The sequence below is a fragment of the Orbicella faveolata genome, unplaced genomic scaffold, assembly GCF_042242905.1.
Source record: "Orbicella faveolata isolate gen_17 unplaced genomic scaffold, um_ofav_v1 contig_25, whole genome shotgun sequence".
NCBI lineage: Eukaryota > Metazoa > Cnidaria > Anthozoa > Scleractinia > Merulinidae > Orbicella > Orbicella faveolata.
This window is the reverse complement of record NW_028301553.1, coordinates 13,190,001-13,211,477: the sequence shown is the minus strand read 5'-3', so window position 1 is coordinate 13,211,477 and position 21,477 is coordinate 13,190,001. Positions and strand designations below refer to the sequence as shown.

At 39.1% G+C, this 21,477-nt stretch overlaps 1 protein-coding gene across 1 annotated transcript; it reads left to right on the top strand.

Annotated features, from left to right (window-relative positions):
• Positions 1–746: 746 nt before the first annotated feature.
• Positions 747–17,656, top strand: LOC110057962 (uncharacterized). The gene is made up of 13 exons (XM_089294499.1): positions 747–968; positions 1,127–1,213; positions 3,601–3,785; positions 5,901–5,988; positions 6,520–6,567; positions 8,028–8,165; positions 9,303–9,377; positions 9,842–9,880; positions 11,015–11,092; positions 11,830–11,919; positions 12,590–12,661; positions 13,568–13,805; positions 15,409–17,656. The coding sequence occupies exons 3-13, from the start codon at positions 3,639–3,641 to the stop codon at positions 15,536–15,538; spliced, it is 1,143 nt and encodes a 380-aa protein (XP_089150625.1). The 5' UTR covers positions 747–968; positions 1,127–1,213; positions 3,601–3,638; the 3' UTR covers positions 15,539–17,656.
• The last annotated feature ends 3,821 nt before the right edge of the window (positions 17,657–21,477 follow it).

The following is a 21,477-nucleotide window of genomic DNA, read 5'->3' as shown; positions in this document are numbered from 1 at the left end:
AAAAAAAAAAAATTAAATAGCCCTTGCCGGGAGGGGGGGGGGGGGTTCCCCCATAAGGGACTGGACAGGTCGCTTTGCCCACGAGTTAAAGTACAGAAAAAAGCAAGGGGAAGGGCTTTTCCAAATCTCACTTACAAGTATGAGGGGTTGCAGAGGCCTATTTGGGGGTTTGAAATTACAGATTTCAGAATTTCTTAAAGAATAAATTTTTTAGGTGAGTGGAACGATTTCTGCGGGACTTGTCGGGGCCGGTTAAAGCGTATTAGAATGGATATGTAGGAAAGCTTTTCTCTCAGAAATGGAAGGAGTTATGATTCTCGGGGCGGGGCGAGCATCCCATAAGAACCCCCCTCTCCCCGCCACAGGAAGCCGATTAGCACCAAGAGGTGAAAAGAAGACAACCGGTTCATTTGAAAACATAAATATAGAAACAATATAAAATTAAAAAAAGGTATATATGGAAAATAAATAAATGGTTTCACTCACACGATCACACTCAAAAATTCGCTCCGGTATTCGAGCCTCCTAGTTCCCCTCCCCGACTCGAAATTAATATTGCACAGGCTCGAGTTTTTATCAGGCATCCGCTAGGCATCAGTTTTCCGCTATTAGAAAAAATATTGTAGGCATAAAAATTTTTATGACTGCGGGGTACTGGGAGAAAGTCAGTCTGACTTGAAACTAGCCTCGTTACCAGATTTCTCTTTGGGAACGAGGCTGATTTGAAAGAGGAAGTTGGTGTGACGTCACATCCAGTTTAGGGCCAGGTGTAGCACGTTGCTCTTCAAACTTTTTACGTGGGAAGGAAGTCTTCACAAAAGTGACCGACTAGTTTGTTGTTGTATATGAAATCACGCGTTAGTCATATGAGCAGTTCATTCTGTGCAGTCTGGTTCGAAGAGAAGGGTTGATTTCGAGGAGAATTTGAGGCAGAAGAGGTGTTTCCGGCGGAAGACTCGATGATTCAGGTAAGATCGCGAGGCAACGCGTCTCATTTTGTCGAGCGGAAATCGCCTTCTTCGCCGATTTCTGTTCTGTTTTTGACACTGAAACGCCAATCCAGCGAACAGAAGTACAACGAGGCAATGTCTTGCTTCGTCTGTGATGGTTTGTTGTGCTTTTGCAGCGGTTTTGAAGCCTCCTCGAACAACAAAGGAAGTTGTGTATCCTACGCGTTCGCGACGTAAACAGGAAAGGTGGTAGGGGTGACACGGTTAGTTGATATATAAAGTAGCAGGTATTGAGAGTATCTTTTACTGATTACTGTAACAGGCTAGGTTTTTCTGTTTTCAGCATGTAAGCCTTTCTCTTTCGTGTCGTAAAAATCCAGTCGTTTCACTTAAGTTTTACTTGAGCTGCAAATTGCCACTTTAATTTTACTTTGTAATACAATGACTGGAGAAGTTCAGATTGAAAATTTCGAAGTTCGAACCTACTATGGCGGGAAAACATGTTGTTCCATTGGTCTGATCTTCATACTCACTGGAATGACGCTTCAACAGTGTTGCTTTTTTCGCGACTTTAGCGATTTTTTTCGGAGTAGGCCAGGGAAAGCTAACATAAACGTACATTAAAACTACACTGTATATTAACATGAGTTAGCAATTTCTTTGGTGATCTTCTCCCGTGTGAGTTCATGCACGATTTTAACTGTCGAAAATTACATATCAGCTTTATACTTCTAGAGTTGCTTTCGACCAAAGAAGAAAATTTGTTGTCGAATTACGATTACTCTGTAGTATTGGCACAAAAATCCGTCCTCGCCTTTGCGTTCCACTCTTTGCATCAATAATTTGTCTTGTTGAACTCAATACAAAAATCTGTGATCAAACATGCCAGCCGTATTTTTTTTTGTATGCATACCACACCATGTAAGCTTATAGCATGCTCCAGTTCAGAGAACGTGTCAACTGTTTATTAAGCCTTTGTGTGGAAGTAATAGATTTTTTTCGGTCATTTTGTTTTTTCAGTTTCATAACTTGGTTTAAATGAAATATTGTGTTTATTATGCCGAAAAAAGTAATTACTTGTATTTTTCATAACCAAGCATTGTATGTTTAATATAGAGTTAACAGTTTTTTGTTTCATAATAAAATGATATGTCAAAATCTCTCTCTCGCCCAACCTTTTGTTTTGTTGGATCAATATTTTCATCCCATGTTATTGTACAGAACATGACACATTGAGCCATAGTCCAAGGAAATAATTACATCTTTGTAAAAAAAAAGTCAATGGGAATGTCACTCTCTCCCCTCAATCCCAGTCTATAATTTCTTGAATCAAGGCCTTGTCACTCTCTACTCTCCGCTCCCTCCCAGTCTAGTCTTTAATCACAAGAGTTACGTTTATAATAAGGCCCTGTTAGCTCTAAGACAAAACTTTGGTGAAAAATATGTCAATTACAATGACCTGAGGAAGGATCAATGTCAAGAAACAAATGAAGGATTTTCTTGCCTGTCAAAAAAAATCACTGCCTCCAAAGCTAGTCGATGACATCTTTGAAGTTTGGTGGCACTTGTAAAAAAATTTTGTGTGTGAAAAAATAGTTTGCACTAAAAATGACTTCTTTGCAAAACAAACACTCTTTAAAATAGCCTCCCGCCCCTTTCCTGCTCAATATCTGATGTAAAAATCTAAGATCTGATTATGTTGTTAACAAGTACTATCGAGTCTTCTTCAAAATATTTGCAAATGTACATATAGCTTATATAAGCAGCACGTAAAGAAAGTCATTTCTGATAGTCCTGGGCTACATGTAGTTGATTCTGTATTATTTCTAAATCCTCCTCTAATGCTTCAGGTAACAAGAAACGTAGTCACTCTGGAAATGACCTCCAGTCACTGTTGGCTCAGTGTGTGATGTGCAATGGCTAAGCCAATCAGATTGCAGCATTTGCATTATAATAATATTTTTTTACATGTATGCCTAGCCCAGAGGAATTGACTACTACATAATGTATATTACACGTTATGCAGTAAAGCATGCATGTACATGTAATATACATGTACATGTACAATGTACTTAAGGTCATTCCCTAGTATTGCATTGCACATCCCTACTGCATATAATTTCACGCGTGATTAGCGCGCATGCATTAAAAAATGGGGGCTTTTTCTTTACAGCTGGACCTTGCCATAGATGTAAATAGTCACTTTCTCGCAAACGAATATGGTGACCTATCATTTTTTCTGTTGTTTTGAATTGAGTAATAAATTTCTCTGTGTAAAATAAATATGGACTAATTCTCAGTGTAGAACAAAAAGCAATTGTCGGAAACGTGAATTTAGCAAGCAATTGTAACTACAATCATGGTGCTATCATAAGGATTTATAAAGGTACAAACAAGGTGCTTTTGCTCCTAAATGAACATGGGGACCCCTCATTTTTATTTCAAAATTTAAGTTCCTATAATATAAGCAATCGATAGGCAAAGTTTCACAAAAATCTCAGTGCAGGTTCTATTTCAGCAGAATTGCCTTAAACTTAATGGGCATCCACTGATCTTGAGACTTGCTTTGTTTAATACATGTAGTTCAGACATGGATTCAAAGTTATTTTATTCTGCAAACTAATGTGTCTTTTCTTTTGATTTTGTCAAGGTTTAATCTTCTGATTTTTGGCAGCATCTGGTGATGATATGGCATCTGAGGGTGGTACCCAGGGGAATGTCACTCTGCAATTGCAGTGTAGTGCTTCAAGCTCTGCTGAAGATGTTAAAAAGCTATCGGAAGAGAAACTAGACCGGCAGCTTACTGGTTATGTGGTTGTGTTCAATGGCACTGAGGTAACGAAATCAGATTTTAAACCAATATTTTACAGTTTGTTACAGTGTAAAGTGGTAAGAGTGCCCTGCAAACCAACAAAAGCATACATGTACAGTACTCAATCAAGTACATATAAATTTATCCATTGTGTTATGAATTTACAAGATATCCTACTGTACACGTACAATGGGGAATAATCAAGACTTCTGATAGTTTGCTGAAAAAAATCAAATTTCCCAGGATGTTCCAACTCCAATTTTGCGGGAAAAACTGCCAATTTTGCGAGAATTTTGTGGGAATTTTCTGGGCAAATCTCACCTGGAAAATGTTTTCAACGAAAAAAAGATGGCAATTTTACTATTTTGGGGGGGAAATGATGAGCCTTTGCAACAACAACTGCAGCAACAGAAACAAATAATTTTTTTTGCTTGAAGCAGACACTTACTCAAAGGGAATTTCTTTGATTGCCCTCAAATTTGGACAGTAGCTAGATTAACATATAAAAAACAAAAATGTGTCACTCTGCTTAAATTGTTTACAGTGTATTTCAAAATATTTCCTCTTGAACGGCGATTTTTGTACAATCACTCCACATGTTTTTAAATCCTGTTTCAAATATGTTCTGTAACTTTTTACTGCAATTGTATATGGTAAAATACAGACACACTTTTTAAGCGCTTTTTGTCCTGAAACTGAGGAAAAAAATAAATTGGCGAGAAACAAAATTTGCTTTGACTTGTACACTGTAGCTTCCAAAAGGTGATTAGGGCGCTTGCATTTAGTGGTCATGAGAAAATCGGCAGTTCATTTTATTTCAAAATTCTTGGTATAGTTTAATACATGTAGCCAGTTCCATAAGCTTTAATTTGATAAAGGGGTTTAGATATCTACAGCTTAACCCAGACGCGAGACACCCCTGAAGGTATACGGTAACCTTAAGGAGATGTTCATTTGCTGTTTCAACAACAGTACCGGTACGCTTGAGAAATGCACCAATGGCAAAGCTTTTTGATAACCACTGCTCAGTTTTGGTATATTATTTGGGATGGTGAAGTTCCAGGGTAAATTTGCAAGTTTACGGCAAGTAAACAGCCCCAAAAGCCACGCGACTATTAACCTTTAAAATAACGGCCAGATTTACTCAAAAAGTGCTGTTTTTTGCCATTAACTTGGTTTTTGGCTGCCGCGACCCTGAATTGGCCTCAACTTTGTTGAAAAAGCAATTTCTTACCAAGGAGGAAGATTTCCCTGAGGATTTGGTACCAAAATGTACAATTGATGTATTTACTTTAGAGCATGCACATACATTGTAAGCCAAAAAAGTGGACTTTTTTGGACTTTTTTTTGCTGGCCTGATCCAATTTTTTTTTCTTGGCCTTTGCCTTTCCTTTTTCTTGTCCCCTTTACTCTTGCTAGCTTTTGCTCTTCATATCCTTTCTGCCAGCTGTAAAAGTTTGGTGTTGAACCTTGATTGATTTTAAGTGAAATGGGCCATTTTACAACCAATTTTTCACCAAAAGATGCTCGCATTTTGTTTTTCAATTAGCTGCATGTATGTCAGAATGCAGGTGATATCCAAAATAGACAGCTGTGCAGATAGATCTATCCTAGCTCTATAACCTGCCAATCAAGAATATCTGTTGATGCCTAAATTGATGACATCACAAGTGGTACAAAGTGCATGACCCCGCAGGGTACAAAAATGTACTATGATTGGCTCTTAAAGGGTTAAAGATAAGGGTCATATTTGTTGTACCGACATGTATTTGATAAGATTTCTAGTGAATTTTACAGTATTTTGTGTGGTTTTGAGAATTTTGCAGGATTCTGCGGACTTACTTGAAATTCGCAGCTCCGTGACCACGTGAAATTTCAGAAACCCAGTGTTATATGTACATGTACTGTACATCCTGTAGCATTGTGTAAAAGGGTAATTAAAATTAATATTTGCACAGGTGTATGTTATTGTACATGTTGGTCTAACTTGTTTGACCACTTTCCCTTGATGTGTGCAGCTACATACACTGTACATGTACATATACACTGTACAGCATACAATGTACTTGGATTACACTGTTTTCTTCTCGTAGATAGCTGGAATAATTTTTCTTGAATTTTTTTTTAATATACTGTAGCTTACTACTGTTCAAAGCATTTTAAAAGACCAAGCTCTTGGCAATGGAGACCTGGACCAGATGCTTACTGTGCTTGCAGTTTTAAATGGTAAGTTGCAAAATTTTTGTTTTAAATTTCAAGGCCTTGTGTTGATCAATAGGAACTGTAAGAAATCGTCCGTTTATCTTATACATTGCATGCATCACACATGTACGTGTTCGCTAGGATCGGAAGGGAACATTACCCGGAAATTGATTATTAATTTGAATTTTGTCACTTGTTCGGATTTTGCTTTGACAAAGAAGTTGAAAAAGTCACTGACCTGTGTAAATGTATTGTCAGTGTCAAGTTGATTATCAACAAAGTGTTTCATCAGTGTTCTCAGTAAATATGTTTTGAGTGGTCAATTCCCTTCCAAGTTCCCCTTTTCAAATACTAGTTAATATGCTAGTTAGGATGCAAATTAAAAATGTGTTAGTACTAATAACACCTTTAAAAAAAATAGTAAAATGCATGTACACTAATGAAAACTATGTGTATTGGTGTAAACCTGCAATAATTATTTTGTCTAATAATTATAAATGTTCTTTTTATTATTATAGAACCTTCACTCACCTAGTTTGTTTGTTTTTTTCTCAGAGGAGAACCTCAGAATAGAAATCACCAGTATTCAAACTGCTTCTGAAGGTTTGCACTGAACACATATTTTGAAAGATAATGGCTTCACTCACGACAGATAATTTCTCTCATTGATAAGTTAATAAAGATGGTGAATTTTAAGCTCGGTAATGAAATGTGAAGGTGAATTAATCAACATGACACGAGCGTGGGACAAAGAAAAAATTTTTTTTTTTCTTTGTCCCACGCTCGTGTCATGTTGATTAATTCACCTTCACATTTCATTACCGAGCTTAAAATTCACCATCTTTATTAACTTATCACTACTCACGATGAATTTGATAGCGTTGATCCTAGCAGTATGCAGGACACCTATCATATATGAACTCAGTTAAATGACCTTGCTCTCCATGAGTTCTTGTAGCTCAGTGGATAGAGCACCTGCCCGGTGTTCGGGAGGTCATGGGTTCGATTCCTGTCGGGGACTCAGAATTTTTCTTTGTCCCACGCTCGTGTCATGTTGATTAATTCACCTTCACATTTCATTACCGAGCTTAAAATTCACCATCTTTATTAACTTATCACTACTCACGATGAATTTGATAGCATTGATCCTAGCAGTATGCAGGACACCTATCATATATGAACTCAGTTAAATGACCTTGCTATCCATGAGTTCTTGTAGCTCAGTGGATAGAGCGCCCGCCCGGTGTTCGGGAAATCATGGGCTCGATTCCTGTCGGGGACTCAGAATTTTTCTTTGTCCCACGTTCGTGTCATGTTGATTAATTCACCTTCACAATTTCTCTCATTATCATCAAAGTTGCCAACTGAAGGTGGTTTTGGCCTAAAGCCATGTGTGTCTTATTTGCGATTGTGGGACAGTTACAATAAAGAGGGAATTTTTCCTTTCATGAGAATCTTTTTTGATTACTGGACCTTTCACTAACTACATGCAAACTCTGAAATTCATGAAACTGATGATTGCGCTTTTGCCTGCCGTTCCTCATAATTACCATGGCAACTGTCAACAAAACCTTTATAAAACAAACAAAATGATTTGAAATCCACCAACCACAACCATTACCAATAGTCATGTTTGAAGTAAATCTCTGTTTCCTGAGAGGTCAGCTTAGAAGTATATTGACAGCAGCAGAATGCAAAACTATTAATTGAGCGGAGCTTACATGTTATTAAAAGGATTGGTGGGAGAGGTACACAGCACATAGAAAAAATTCTCAAGGTCACCTTGTGTTTACTATATTAAAAAGAGGAAAATAATGATACATTGCATGGGATCAAAATTCACTGAAAACCTTTTGACAGGCTTGTCTCTACATGTGAATTTCTTGTTCTACAGCAGTTGGCTCCTCTTGTGTCCTTACAAGTTTAAGTAATGCGTAAAATGCATGAACAGTTGTACACTTAAGCAAGGTGATCTAGCTGCTATTTTACGAATTGTACAGCTAACATTTATAAATTGTGAAGGGATTTTAAAGCTTTGTTGATCATTTTGCTGTTCTCTGCAGTTGACATACTTCCTCTTCCAGTTGTGGAACCGGAAGTGAAAATGAACAGTGTTGAAATTCAAGCTGTGTTTCCAGCAGTGGTTGCTGAAGAACCTCCAAAGAAACGAAGAAGATCTTCTGGCTCTGCCCCAGGAAAAGGTACATTTTGTAATTTTACTCAGAAATTACACACACAGTGAGTGTATTACACAGATAGATCTACAGTATAATGGATGAGCAGTGCATATTGATCAGTATGAAACAATTATTGGACAAGGTTGAGCAAAATATTGTGATACACGAGACACTGACAAATCACTGTCAAGTCATGTTATAACCGAGTTCAATAATTGTTTTATCATTCGAGCACCAAGTTTGTTTTCATATTTAAATCATTCTCTGACAGCTCAGGGAAGCAATCTGCCATTTTTCACACAAGAGCATGGTTTCAATTACACATGAGCAACATACATGTAATATTATCATTACACATTTCGACAGTACTGCGCATGAGCAGACTATTATTTGTAGGCATTTATTTGCAAGTCACGTGGTGGGCTCTCAGCCAATGAAAACGAACGAAAAAATGCCTCGAATGAAAATGACAATTAATCCTCAAGTCCACGTTGGATATGAGATGATACAATTAGCCAACAAGACGCATAGTCTGAGTTGGCTATAACCATCTCATATCCAACAAATGAAAATAAAAACACCCCAAAGATTGTGTATGTTCATCATATTTGTAGAGCATGGTATAATGGCTCACATACACTGTACCCTGATGCGTAAGCCAGTGAAACCTCTTGAATTGCATTCATTTATCCAGACCAATGATTCACTTAATTGTTCAATATGTGGAATGTTCAGTGCACAAGTAAAGAGAAGTAGAATAATAAATCTTTCAATCTATTTCTAAGAGAAATAGAAAACTTTTTCCCTGTGACATTAGAGTCAAGTTTGGGTGAACTCAAAAAAAGCTACACAAACTTCCACTTGAGACTCCTCGTCAACTATCTCGTTTTAATAGTATAAATGTACTAGTTGTGCAAAACTTTATCTTATTCCCCTTCACAGCCACCTTGAAAACACAAAGAAGCGGCTGTCATTTTGTTCACAACTGCACACTGCTACGCTACTGACTATCTGTGACAACAGAATAGATAGTGAAAACCATAGCCAATCAGAGAATGGCATTTGGGTTGAAACACCAGAAGATTTATACTTAAACTTGGTAGAAACACAGAAAATGTGTTCTATTTCTTTAATAGTGAATAAATGTGACTTCATTTTCAGGGAATGCTAAGCCTGTTCAATCACCCTCCACAGCATCGCAACAGGTGCCAGTTATCAGCTGTGCTAATTCTGAAAGTGAGCAACCAGAGTAGTTGTAAATAACCCTGTAGGAAAGTATACAGACATGTACATGTATACTGTATACATGTACAATGTACCACCTCCTCCTCCTTCTCAAGGAAAGTTCAGTCTTGTAGCTTGTTGCTGAGGAAATTCCTGGTTATCAGGAGTTGTACATGTATTTTTAGTTTTGGATTCCAAACATTCAAAATCACCAGAATGTCTCACAATGTTAATCTCTGGTGATCATCAGACACCTTTCAAAGCCTTAGAGTCTTGTATACATGTATCTAACACAGCTAATGTCACTGGAGAAAATAGTTGTCAGACCTGTATACAGTGTAATCCAGTAGTGAACTCTTCTATGCCATGATTACGGCACAAAAGTAAATATCAATGTAGCTTAATAGACATTGAATTAGAATGTGTGTGCATGACAGGTACTTGTATTTACAGCAGTACTTTTTTTTCTGTTTTAGGCAATATGCAAGGACAACAAATTTCAGTCATAAAGAATGGTAAGTATTTTGTTTTGTCATGACATGCTTTATTAAAGGTATGACTTCAGGAACCCGGGCCCAAAACACACTGTATAATGTAGGATGGAAATATTAGCTTCTTGAATTAATTGCCACTTTTAGGCTCCAGTTCTCAACTGCAAAGAATAGTCATTTCAGGCTTCAAAAAGATCAGTTATAGATCACAGGAATAGTTTCAGGGTTCAAGGGACCTCATTTTGTTTTTTCAATCTGTTTGTTTGTTGTTTTTTCTCCCTCCCTCCCTCTTTTTATTTTTTTCCATATGTTCATTATTACAATCCGATGACAAACTACATGTAGAAGTACTACATAGTTGACTGGTGTAATCAGTCTCTTCTACAGTATTATTGGAAGAGGGGCTCTAATTGCTGTAAAAACAAGGAAAAAGAAAAATGTCACATGAGGGAGTGCTTAGTATTTAAATTAGGATGGGTGTGCTTGTTGGATGAGGGGTGCTAAATCGAATTATTACGGTAAAGGATCTTCAGCCATGGGGCTAATACAAAACAGTGTACAGTCGAACCTCTCCACAATGGCCACCTTATGGACAGAGAAAAGTGGACATTGTACAGAGGAGGCCGTCATTGGGAGGTCGGTGTGTACTATGACAACTGTTTTTTTTTTTTTGTTTTTTTTGTTTGAGGGGGCAACATCTTTTTCAAAAAGTGCTTATTTATGCACATATAAATCAAAATGTATCAATAACACAGAAACTTATCAGAAACAGAGACCAACGGCGCGTGGTACAGATCAGGTTTGGTGACCTTTTAAGTTTTACATTTAAAAAGTGGGGTTTTGTATACACTGTTCTTCAGTCGTTGATTAACTGGCTGTTGTTGAGACGTTATTCTGGCAGTTGGGACCAGTGTTAGTGGCTGTTTCCACTGTGGAGAGGTGGCCGTTTCAGAGAGGTTAAAATAAGAGTGAATGTATGGACTGTCCGCCAGTACTAAAAAGTGGCCATTGCAGAGAGCTGGCCGCGAGTGGAGTTTCGATTGTAATTTAATGTCGTCACACCGTTAGTCGCTATTAGCATTATAGCAGTGACATGCTGCAGTAACTGCAGTAACAGCAGTGTACAAGCTTCTTTCTGCTACTGATTCAATCCTTTAGGTTTGGAAAATTCTGCCACTAAAGACGAATCTGCAATGATAGATCTCAATCCAGCACAGACATCATTCTCTTTAAAAGGTAACCTTGCAGACAGGTTATTTTTATTTGTGAAAAGATGTTCTTCTGGTGTGATTGCCTGGGAGAGGGTGCAAATTGTCTAGTAAGGGACTATTGTAGATATCTGACGGTTGAACAGCGTGAGCAGACATTGTCCACCAAGTTAAATGGAATTTGTTCAACAAACATTGGTTTTGTCTTTGGTCACTGAAACTTATTGTTCAGTTTTACCGTGATTTTATCGACTCTTGAGAGCAACCCTCGAGAATAAAGTCAACGCTGACCCTCATACCGTAATTCATTTTTAAGTTAAATAACTTCTTGATGTAAAAGAAATGTTTGTGGCCATTTTTAGCACCTTGTTCTTGTCTTCAATGAATATTAGATAGTAACAATTCAGAAAATTTTGTCAGGAATTTTAATGTTATTTCAGATTGTGATCATCATACATGTATGTATAATGGCTATGAAAATGTTTCTATGATCTTTTTCTAAAAAGAAATCAACGAAGTTGAATGCATGACTTAGGTACCTTTTATTTGATGATCTTATCAATGAAAACTGCCTTATGTACATGTACATCTATCTGACTATTTATTTAGTTGGGGGGAGGGATGAGCAACTCTTTGTAGTTTACACCAAAATGATGCACCCAATGTGCAGTTGTACAGACGAGCATATGAATTGTATTGGTTGCTCATGGGTTTAATTTTTTTATAATTGCATGCAGTATTAATATGTATCATAAACACTTTCAGGCTTAGCAGGCATTCCCTCTGATAGCCCTGCATTAATTATTCATGCATCACCGCAGAACAGCCCTGGAGAAGTCAAATCACCATCAGCTGGTAAGAAAACCGTACTGTTGCAAGTAAAGTATAATTAACAGATAGATTATGAGCTCGAGATTTTCTATGAGGTGATTGTTGACCAGGCCGAAGGCCGAATTAAGTGTCACCTCATAGAAATCGAGAGCGAGTAATCAGCAATCATGGATAAAAGTCCTTGGGACACTGCTGTAACGCAACGAATTATCTATGTTTTACAAATGAAGTTTGACAAAACACTGCTAGCCATTAAAAACGTGTTGCTGTAACTCCCTCCCCGCCCAATAGAATGTTGAAACTCAGGAGAAATTGCAGGTACTACAGTAGTTTTCAACTTTGTATGTGGGGTGGGGGGAGAGGCTTGGCAGGTGAAGTTGTATTCGCGTCAGGTCTGTGTGCAAAAGTGCCAGAAGTGCAAGACTTTAGTCCGTGATTGTAATTTTCAAGTAGAACTTGATCCAGTCAGAGCAGCTTAAAGAAAATGGCAATCTTCTATTCACACTCAACTTTCTCTACTTCACAGCCCTGCTAAGTCTCTTCTTCCCTTCTTCACTTTGACTTGGAGAGTGAATCTCTCCGTTGCCTGGCTAGGATTTTTAAATCTCATCATTTCTAGGAACCACTTTACCAAAGAGATTTGCTTTACACAACAGAATTCGCAAATGCATTGAAATTAACTTGCTTGTTGTAGATGCTGTTAGTGGTGACGATGAAGATAAAACAAAAAGTATTGACGGAAAGGCTTGTCCAGGAAACAGATCAGGTATTCAGCTCCCCATTGGTCAAAACTATCGCTTGCCAAGTTATGTTTCAAGAGGTATTGCAATGAGTGTGGTACCGACCTGCGACTAACATTAACAGTTCGCGAGAGATAAATCGGTTTACTATATATAAGATTGAGTGGTATACCGAGTGTTAGCTAATCAATAAAAACCCTATCCCACATATAAACAATAGCCTCCATTTGGCGCGGAAATATGCTCGGATATTTGTCCGCGGACATTATCTGTTCCGAGAAGCGAACAGTTTTCCGAGAGCGTAGCTCGAGGGAAACTGTGAGCTTCATCATCATCATTTGTTTGCCACGTAAGTAATAGCAAAAGATATTGACAATACTCAAAAGCGGCGAGGAGAGCTCCAAAAGAAACCACCAGGCTTGTAATGGCTTATAGCTTTGAGGAACAGAAGTAGTCCAAGGATCGAAGGGCAAATATCCCAGCATACTTTCGCGCCAAATGGAGGTTCGTGTTGAAAATATTTCACTCGTTCACTGCGTTCACTCGTGAAATATTTTTCAACAATCGAAGAGAAATTTCGTTTCTCCGCGCGGCCATGCAATACCCTCTCTTTCTCGCAACCTAATTTTCTCGCTATCTTTGGACCAATCGTACCTTTTCGTACCTTTTTGAGTCGCTTTGTGGGCACATCAGCGATGCGCTTCCTCGCCATTTTCTTCGTAGCCATTTTGCTTCGTAGCCATTTTGCTTACCCTATTTAAGACCTCTGACCCCTAAATCAATACCCTGTTTCAGACTTGCCCTATAATTAGTTCACTAGTCCAGACCAACGTTAAAGGCAATGTTGATATGCTTTTATTGGGTAGGATAGCTTCTTATTAACAAATTGTTAACAAACTGTAGTTGTAATAATGCAATGTTTTGTCTGCCAGGCAACAACGGCCAGATTCAGTTGTGGCAGTTCCTGCTGGAGCTGCTAACAGACAGAGGCAGTCGGCATCTTATCATGTGGGTGGGCGAGAATGGTGAGTTCAAACTGAACGATCCCGAGCAAGTAGCCGCGCAGTGGGGTAGACGAAAAAACAAACCAGCCATGAACTACGAAAAGCTGAGCCGAGCACTGCGGTATTACTATGATGGAGACATGATTCACAAAGTTCATGGAAAGAGGTTTGTGAAGAGAAATTGCGTTGATAGTGAATGGTTTAAATCTAGGAGTATCAGTATCAGTAGTTCGTACTGTAGTTTGTACGGACCAGACTTAAAACACCATTGACTGACAAAAATTATTCACTTGACTCTGAAGAAGACTTCCGCACAGGTTGTCGAAACGTCAGTCATCAACAACAGTTATTTTCAGAACTACCCTCGGGGTTGAGTAAACTTGAGGCTTAATGTTGCCCTGTAAGTGCTGGTGAAATTAGAAAGACAAATAGGGATCATTCTGAGTAACAAATTATAAAAACGCGTAGGTAAAGTCTGCACACGAGCCAAGTGGCCCATCAGTCCGGAGCTTATCCCGGTTTCTGTAGCATGAAGCGACTGGCAGTATTTATTTCCCCCCCCTCCCCCCCCCCCCCCTGGATGGGATGCCAGTTGATCGCGGGGCTACACCCAGCATTAAGTTCGTCGGTACCCATTTATACACCTGGGTGGAGAGAGGCACTGTGACAGTAAAGTGTCTTGCCCAAGAGCACAACGCAATGTCCCCGGCCAGGGGCCCGTTTCTCGAAGGTCCCGAAAAGTTTTCGCACCCGGAAAGCCTTAGCAAAATCTCAAACCTTATGATTACAGAGCTGTTTTATTCACATATTTTTAATAAGAACAGAGGTTTTCTTCATACAAGCAGTCTCAGGTGGATACACTTCTCTGTTTTTAGATACAGATGAACTAAAAATGGCTTTACGGGCCCGAAAAGTTTCCGGGGCTTTCGTGAAACGGGCCCCTACGGCTGGAACCGGGACTGCTCGATCCGGAGACGAGCGCACTAACCATGAGGCGACTGCGCCTCCCACATGTAACGCGTAACACTTGTGAAAATTAATTAGTGTTACTGCTGCTTTCATTGTTTTTGTATTTGGGTTTAAGGTGCTTTAGTAGAAATTTCCAACCGTCAGTCTGCCACGTGCTCGTTCAAGAAATTGTTTACTCTGTACGATTGATCAAATTCGATATGATGGTGTTGTTCCCCCAGGGCTCTTTTGCCAAAATGTGAAAATATCTCCCCGCAATTTCCTAAGAGACCAATGAGAAGAGGGAAGTTGGTAAAAGGTCGCTTCGCCTGATAGCAGTTCGCTCGAACTGAAAGTTCAAAAAAGGATGTGTTAAATTCTTTCTTTTAACTGAACGAGTGAAAAAGACAACATTGTGGGCATTACGAAATTAATCCACTGACCACGAGACTCACAGTCCGGGCGAACTGGCATCGGGCAAACTCGCTTTCGGACGAAACGAGCACAATTCGGGAAGATAAACTGCCAAAAACAAGCCGTGATTCTCGGGCAACTTTCGGGAACCCGAGACGACGAGAGTCCCAATTTTTTATGGCGAAATTGCGAGATGGCCGTTCGTGTTTGAAACACGATGAACAGAACAGTATGTTTTGTGACTGATGTGTCCTGTTCGCGAGTGAAAACTTATCCGGGCAGTTGCATTTGGAGAGTTACTCGCCCGAATGGGTAATACTCTGTAAATCCAGTTTCAAACGCTGGATTAGGAAGAGCGTCCCTTACTGCGGTTCATGACTAACTGATAACTATTTCGTTAATCTCAGATTTGTTTACAAGTTTGTGTGCGACCTGAAAAACCTGCTGGGTTATAGTGCAGGGGAACTGAGCAGACTCGTTCTGGAGGCCGAGGAGGCAGCTGCCGACGCGGAGCCTGGGACAAATGGGGGACATTGATGTATTTAAAAATATATTATATATTTACCAGAATGATGTATGCAGTGCATTTGTAGGTAGCTGTAAATAATTTTTAACTAGTAACGATGGTCTCCACCTGACGGTACAGGTTTACGCGTACGCCATGTCTGTAAGTGTGGCCATTGTGGGACTTCTTCACAAGAAGAAGGCTCCACCTGTTGTAATCATTTCTTAGGTTCTAGGTTAGGCTCTGTTACTTTGACTATCACACAACACAGGTCTCTTGGGCGTCACGCAATGATTCATGTGACAATACATACAACTGAATAGCTTCAGACGGACTAGTGTAAGACATGGATACTCATTGTGTTCTACAAGCCTGATTAGTATTGTATGGGACGGACCGTTATTCTTTTTTCGAGGAAAGGGGGGGGGGGGGGGGGGATGGGTGGGTACTTTCCAACAAAAATTCCTGCACAGCGAAAATGGTTAATAAAAAAGATCGTGCGAGGGGGGCCACGAGGAAAAAATCCGGCAAGTGCTTTCTACTCTCCAGGTCCTGTGTTTGACTGTTTGCACGAGCTATTGCCCACCAAAAAAGAAAACATCATTTCCCGATCAAAAGGTGAGAAAAAAATTTCATTCCTAAGAAAATTGCCTAACCCTCTCCCCCACCCCCAAAAAAGTAATGGTTCGTCCCTAATCGTTTATTATTCGCCGATAGACCACGCGTATTGTCCTTGAAAGCCGAGACTATTCTTAATTTTAGGTATCAAAATTTCATTCTTTTTAGTGTCTACTAAGATAAGTAGACTAGTCACCCTTGTTTACCATTAACGATGTTCAAACCAGAGTCTATCTGATCTATTGTTTAAAAGCAAATACTGACGGTGCTATGAGTGAATATATGTAACTGGAGATCAGCTTGGAGATTGTTATGTTATTTTATTTTTTATTGATAACCAACGAGACTGGGCAGCCTCTTCGTAGCAGAGAGCAGCTAGAAGACCGTACTGGTTTTAATTATCATTTCTGAGAACTTAGAGCGTCTGTGTGGGTCTTTACTTTATGAAGCCCTGACTGGGAATATCAAGAACCGCTGGTCAGGCTCAACAAATCGAAAATCCTGATACTTTGGCCGAAGAACACTTTTACAGAACTATTTTCGACTATTACCATTATAACTTTCTAATAATTTTTAGTAGAATTCTACTAGTATACTAATGTAAATGCAGTAATCTGATTGGTTGAGCCATTGCACACTATCAGCCATTAGTGTGCAGTGGCTTGGTGTGCCGGCAAAATTTAAACGTTTTTTCGCTTACCCGAAGTTTTGAAAGAACATTTAGAAACAAATGAAGAATTAGGTTCCTGAGACGACTAAAAGAAGGACATTCGTTGTTTTTTTGAATTAAAGAAACTTGAAAGAAACTGATTAGCGCGCGCACACAACGGGAAATGTTAAATTGACAATTCAGTCCGCGCGAATTCTCTAAAGCGTGAAGTTTAATACTAAGAGAAGAAAGATTTGGAATGGTTATTTGAAACAAATTTCATTTGGAATTCCACTAAAACAATTGAATTATTCGCTCTCGATTTCTATGTGGTCGATAGTTGATGAGGCCGAAGGTCGAATCAACTATCACCTCATAGAAATCTCGAGCTCATAATCTAATTGTTAATTAGTAGCAACTCAGCTGTGTTCTATTGGAAATCCGTTAAACTGATCGGTTCTCTCATCGTTTTTTATATGCTGATAGACAACGATCCCGCGCTGCTTTTTAGAGTCAAAAATACATCAAATTGTAGATTTTGTGCTGTTATCCTTTAGAGTGTCTACCAAAACAATTAGACTTCTCGCCCTCGTTTTCTATGAGCGGTGGTCAACTTAGGGTTAAGCAATACGTGAAATTTCAAAACTTTACTGTTTTTGGTGCTTAAAATGCATCTTTTTGTGTTGCATTGGAAGATATTTTTTTTAATTAAGGCGATCTTCAATCAAAGTAATTTGTTGAGCCTGGACTCCTAAAACTTCGTCGATGTTCTTTTCATAATTTGGGTGTCGAAAGCGCATCACCATAGACAGTTTACATCTGCGTTACGCTGCTGGGGGAGGGTGGCACAATGAATGACGAGGAAATAAATCTGAACAGTTCATTTTGTGTGGCCTCCGAGACGTATTTCGTTCGCCATGAGCTGATGTACTCTCCTAAGAGAATGATGAACTCACTTTCATCTCTCATTCCGCCATTAACTTTAAAAGCGTCCCGGGCACATCCCGCCTGCCGAAGAGGACAATTTATTATATAGACACGAGTGTTTTACTGGAAAATAAACCACTCGTAAAATTCATACGAAACCACATCCGGGACTCGAGTGGCGTATTTTCCATATCCTCACTAGTGAAGTTATCGATGGTTTCACTGATATCAAGTTTGTCTCTTAAATTGTTCTTAAATTCGTTGATGTATCATCGAAACATCTTCTGGTCTTCCTCGAAAGTCCTCGGCAATCTTCAGAAATCTTCGGATATTTTCGGAAAATGTTCGGCAACGATCGTATGACCTTCGGACAAGTTTTGGAGAATCTTCGGAAAGTGGTCGAAAATCTTCAGAAAATCGTCGAAAACGCCGTCATCAGTATGTTTTATATAGTTAAAAGAACATTACACGTTGGCTCGAAGATATGAATTTTATGTTCTCGTGGCAAGAACAATATCTCACTCGTTCGCTGCGCTTACTCGTGAGATATTCCTCTTGCCACTCGAAATAAAATTCATATCTTCTCGCCACCGTGTAATATCCTCTATCTACGTTTCCAGTAAGGTATTTTCATCCCGTATCCTGCTATTAAATCAAAATCGTCTGGCATACCTCCAAACGCATGCGTGATATAAACATCTGTCTTCTTGGAACTTCGGCCGGGAAACACCCAAAGGTCTCGCAGTTTTCACTTTTCAAAGAGAACTCTTCTTTCGTCAATGACTAATCTTGTATTGTTTGCCCTGTCAGTGGAGACTAATATATAGTTGGGATATTCATAAAATCACAAAGCGTGATTACTCGCCAATGGTCTCTCCTGTCCTCAGAATGGGAAAGAAAAAGAATGACAGACCGAGCAAGATCAATTCCTGTAAAATTTGCCTCATTTGTTTTTAAAGCACGACAATTTTTTTATGACAGGAAACTGAAAATCGAGTTTAAAAAAAAAAGTTCCTTAGAAGAATTTTTTTCCCCCTGCTTGATTACATGCAGCACAAATCTATTTAAGTTCGCAAAGATTGAGCTAGTGTCGTAAACTGCCTTGTGAAAAGATCAAGTGCAGACGGAATCTTCTCTCTTAAGTTTCTGCTTCGCACGTCAGAGGCTGTGAGACTGGATTGGTTTTAATGCATGGAAAATTTATGCGAGGAACATAATTATCAACAGTAACACACCGACGCCCCAGTTTTTCTCGAGGAGAGCGGACGGCACTTGATCCTTCCACACGTTAGTTTACGACATAAGGGCAATTACAGGCTACTGTCCAACAGTAAGTTGCTATTTTTTACAATGATAATTGCTGTATAATTTCGCCGTCTTATGATATAACTTACCATATCCATCTTGCTAAGTGAGATCACTCCAAAACCTCCAAAAAGACTTATTCCACTCAAGTTCGGGCAATAAGTGCAAAAAATATTAAAAAACATCCAAATATTCTATACATACTAGCCTTACTGTATTGACGAAAACTGTTACAGTGTTGGGATCTTAAGCACAAGCATGTACCAATCAACCCGGAGTTCAGTCGTATAGATGTTGCTTGTCTTAACTCCGGTATAACCTCGTTCTATTTTGTTCGTTTGATAACCCGGGTGCCAACGGTACATCAAAATGGACAATTTAAACCCACACGTATCGCCTTGCCCTGCTGGGGTGGGCGAGAGAGAGGGCGTGTGTTTATATCAGTTAAGCGAGCAATATGCCAATTTTATTTTCGTGGCCTCCCATTTTCTCAGAATTTCAGGAAAGAAGGCGAGTGTTTGGTATTTTTCACTTTTGACCATTCTCAAAGCAAAGTTAACAAAACCTATCTTGTATTTTGTGGCCTTATATAAACTTAACCGTTGAGAATAAAATGAAGCTGAGAGTAAAAGCAAACTCGAACCTTTTCAGGACGTGTTACTATGGAAATGAGGAGTTATCGATGAAATTGTGCAAACTGCAATAGGTAGTGACTGACGCAAACAGTTCGTGGGGGTGAAACTGTTATTTAACACTTTGAAGTTTAAAGTCTAGGCAGATTAACAAAAGTATCAGACAGTATCCCTCGTACAGTCTAGCTGTTTTTATTTACCTGTGAACATATAGAGAAGGTCACAAAATCCCTCATGCAAAGAAACCTTGTAGACGGTAATTTCTTTTTGTTTTTCTTTGTTTCCGCTTGACACGTCAGATGCTTTGAAACTGAAATAGTTTTAATGCATGGATAATTTATGCGAGGAACACAATTTAACACACCGACGCCCCTCTTCAATTTTTCTTAATGCTTGAGGAGAGCGGACGGCTGTACACAGACTACTTCGCTACGGTAAGTTAGTCGTTATTTTCTTTTCATATGTACAATTTCGGCCTTTACTGACACAACTTAGGATGTCCATCTTGCTTATTCAAGTTATCATGAAAACCTGATCAATAAAATTGTGTGGCCTAGCGGTAAAGGCGTGAAAGTCCTGAATCAAATTTCTCGCCCAGTGCGCCATAACCTTCTATAGCAATCCATCGGTAACTTGTTTTAGCAAATGTTGCATGTCTCTTTTGACAGATTATTAGAATTCCCACATTCAGGCTTGAGATACTCCGTAAGAAACCAAGAGCATCCAAATGTTATATGCATACTAGCCTTGCGTATACTGTAGCTATGAAAAGGGAAACAGTTCTTTGGATCTTGTATACAAGCAACTTAACGTACTAATCAGCTTCGACTTCAGTCGTTCGGACACAGCCCAATTAAGCCCCAGTGTCCTTCGTTCAATTCTGTTCGATTTAACCCAATGAAACTTTGGTATTTCGCAGGTTCGAAAGAATAACTTGGGTGTCAATGGCACTTCAAACTAGACAATTTACACGCGCATGTATTGCATTCCCGGGATTGCATTACCCTGCTGGGGAAGCGAAGCGAAGCAAAGTGCTCTGTGGATAACGAGTAATGAAATCAAGATTAGAAAATACCTCGTGGCCTGTCAAGGCCTATTTTGTGCTCCTCGAGCTTATTTCCGCCTCCTAGTGAAAATTTTTAGTAAAACTGTGGAGTTCACTGAAAATTCGGGATTGGCTGTTTTCGTTCCGCATCCCACCATTAACTTTAAAAGCGTACCGCTTCTCACATCCTGATTAGATTTCTACCAAGGTATTTTCATCTCATATCCCGCTATATTGTAAACCCCTCCCGCATACCGCCAGATGCATCCGTGATATGATCATCTGTTTTCTTGGAATTTCGGGAAACACCACTTTCCAAAGCCGGAAACTCGACCGTGGTTAGTGACTAATCTTGTATTGTTCGCCCTCCCTATGATATGAGAATGTTTTATACAGTTGCGATATTCATTTAGTCACAAAGCGAAGATCAGTCGCAAACTTCAAGCTGTTTGGTTTCGCCTAATTTCACGATCTGTTACAACAGAAATAAGTAGGAACTGATCATCGATCAAATAGTGCAAACTACTTATTTAGCGTAAAAAGTATCACACACAAACATTAGATTCACGGTCTCTCGTTTTATGAGAATGGGAATTAAGACTTGTGGACTGAGAATTATCAGCTCTTCTGTTGAAAGTTGGTCATTGTGTTAAAATATTTAGACAACAAAACGACAAAACTAAATTGGAGAAAAGATTATAGTATTTCGGCTATATACCATCAGTAGACTGTAGACTATGATATGCTTACAAGGCAGGTTTTAAATAGAGTATTAATAACAGAGAAGAGACGAAA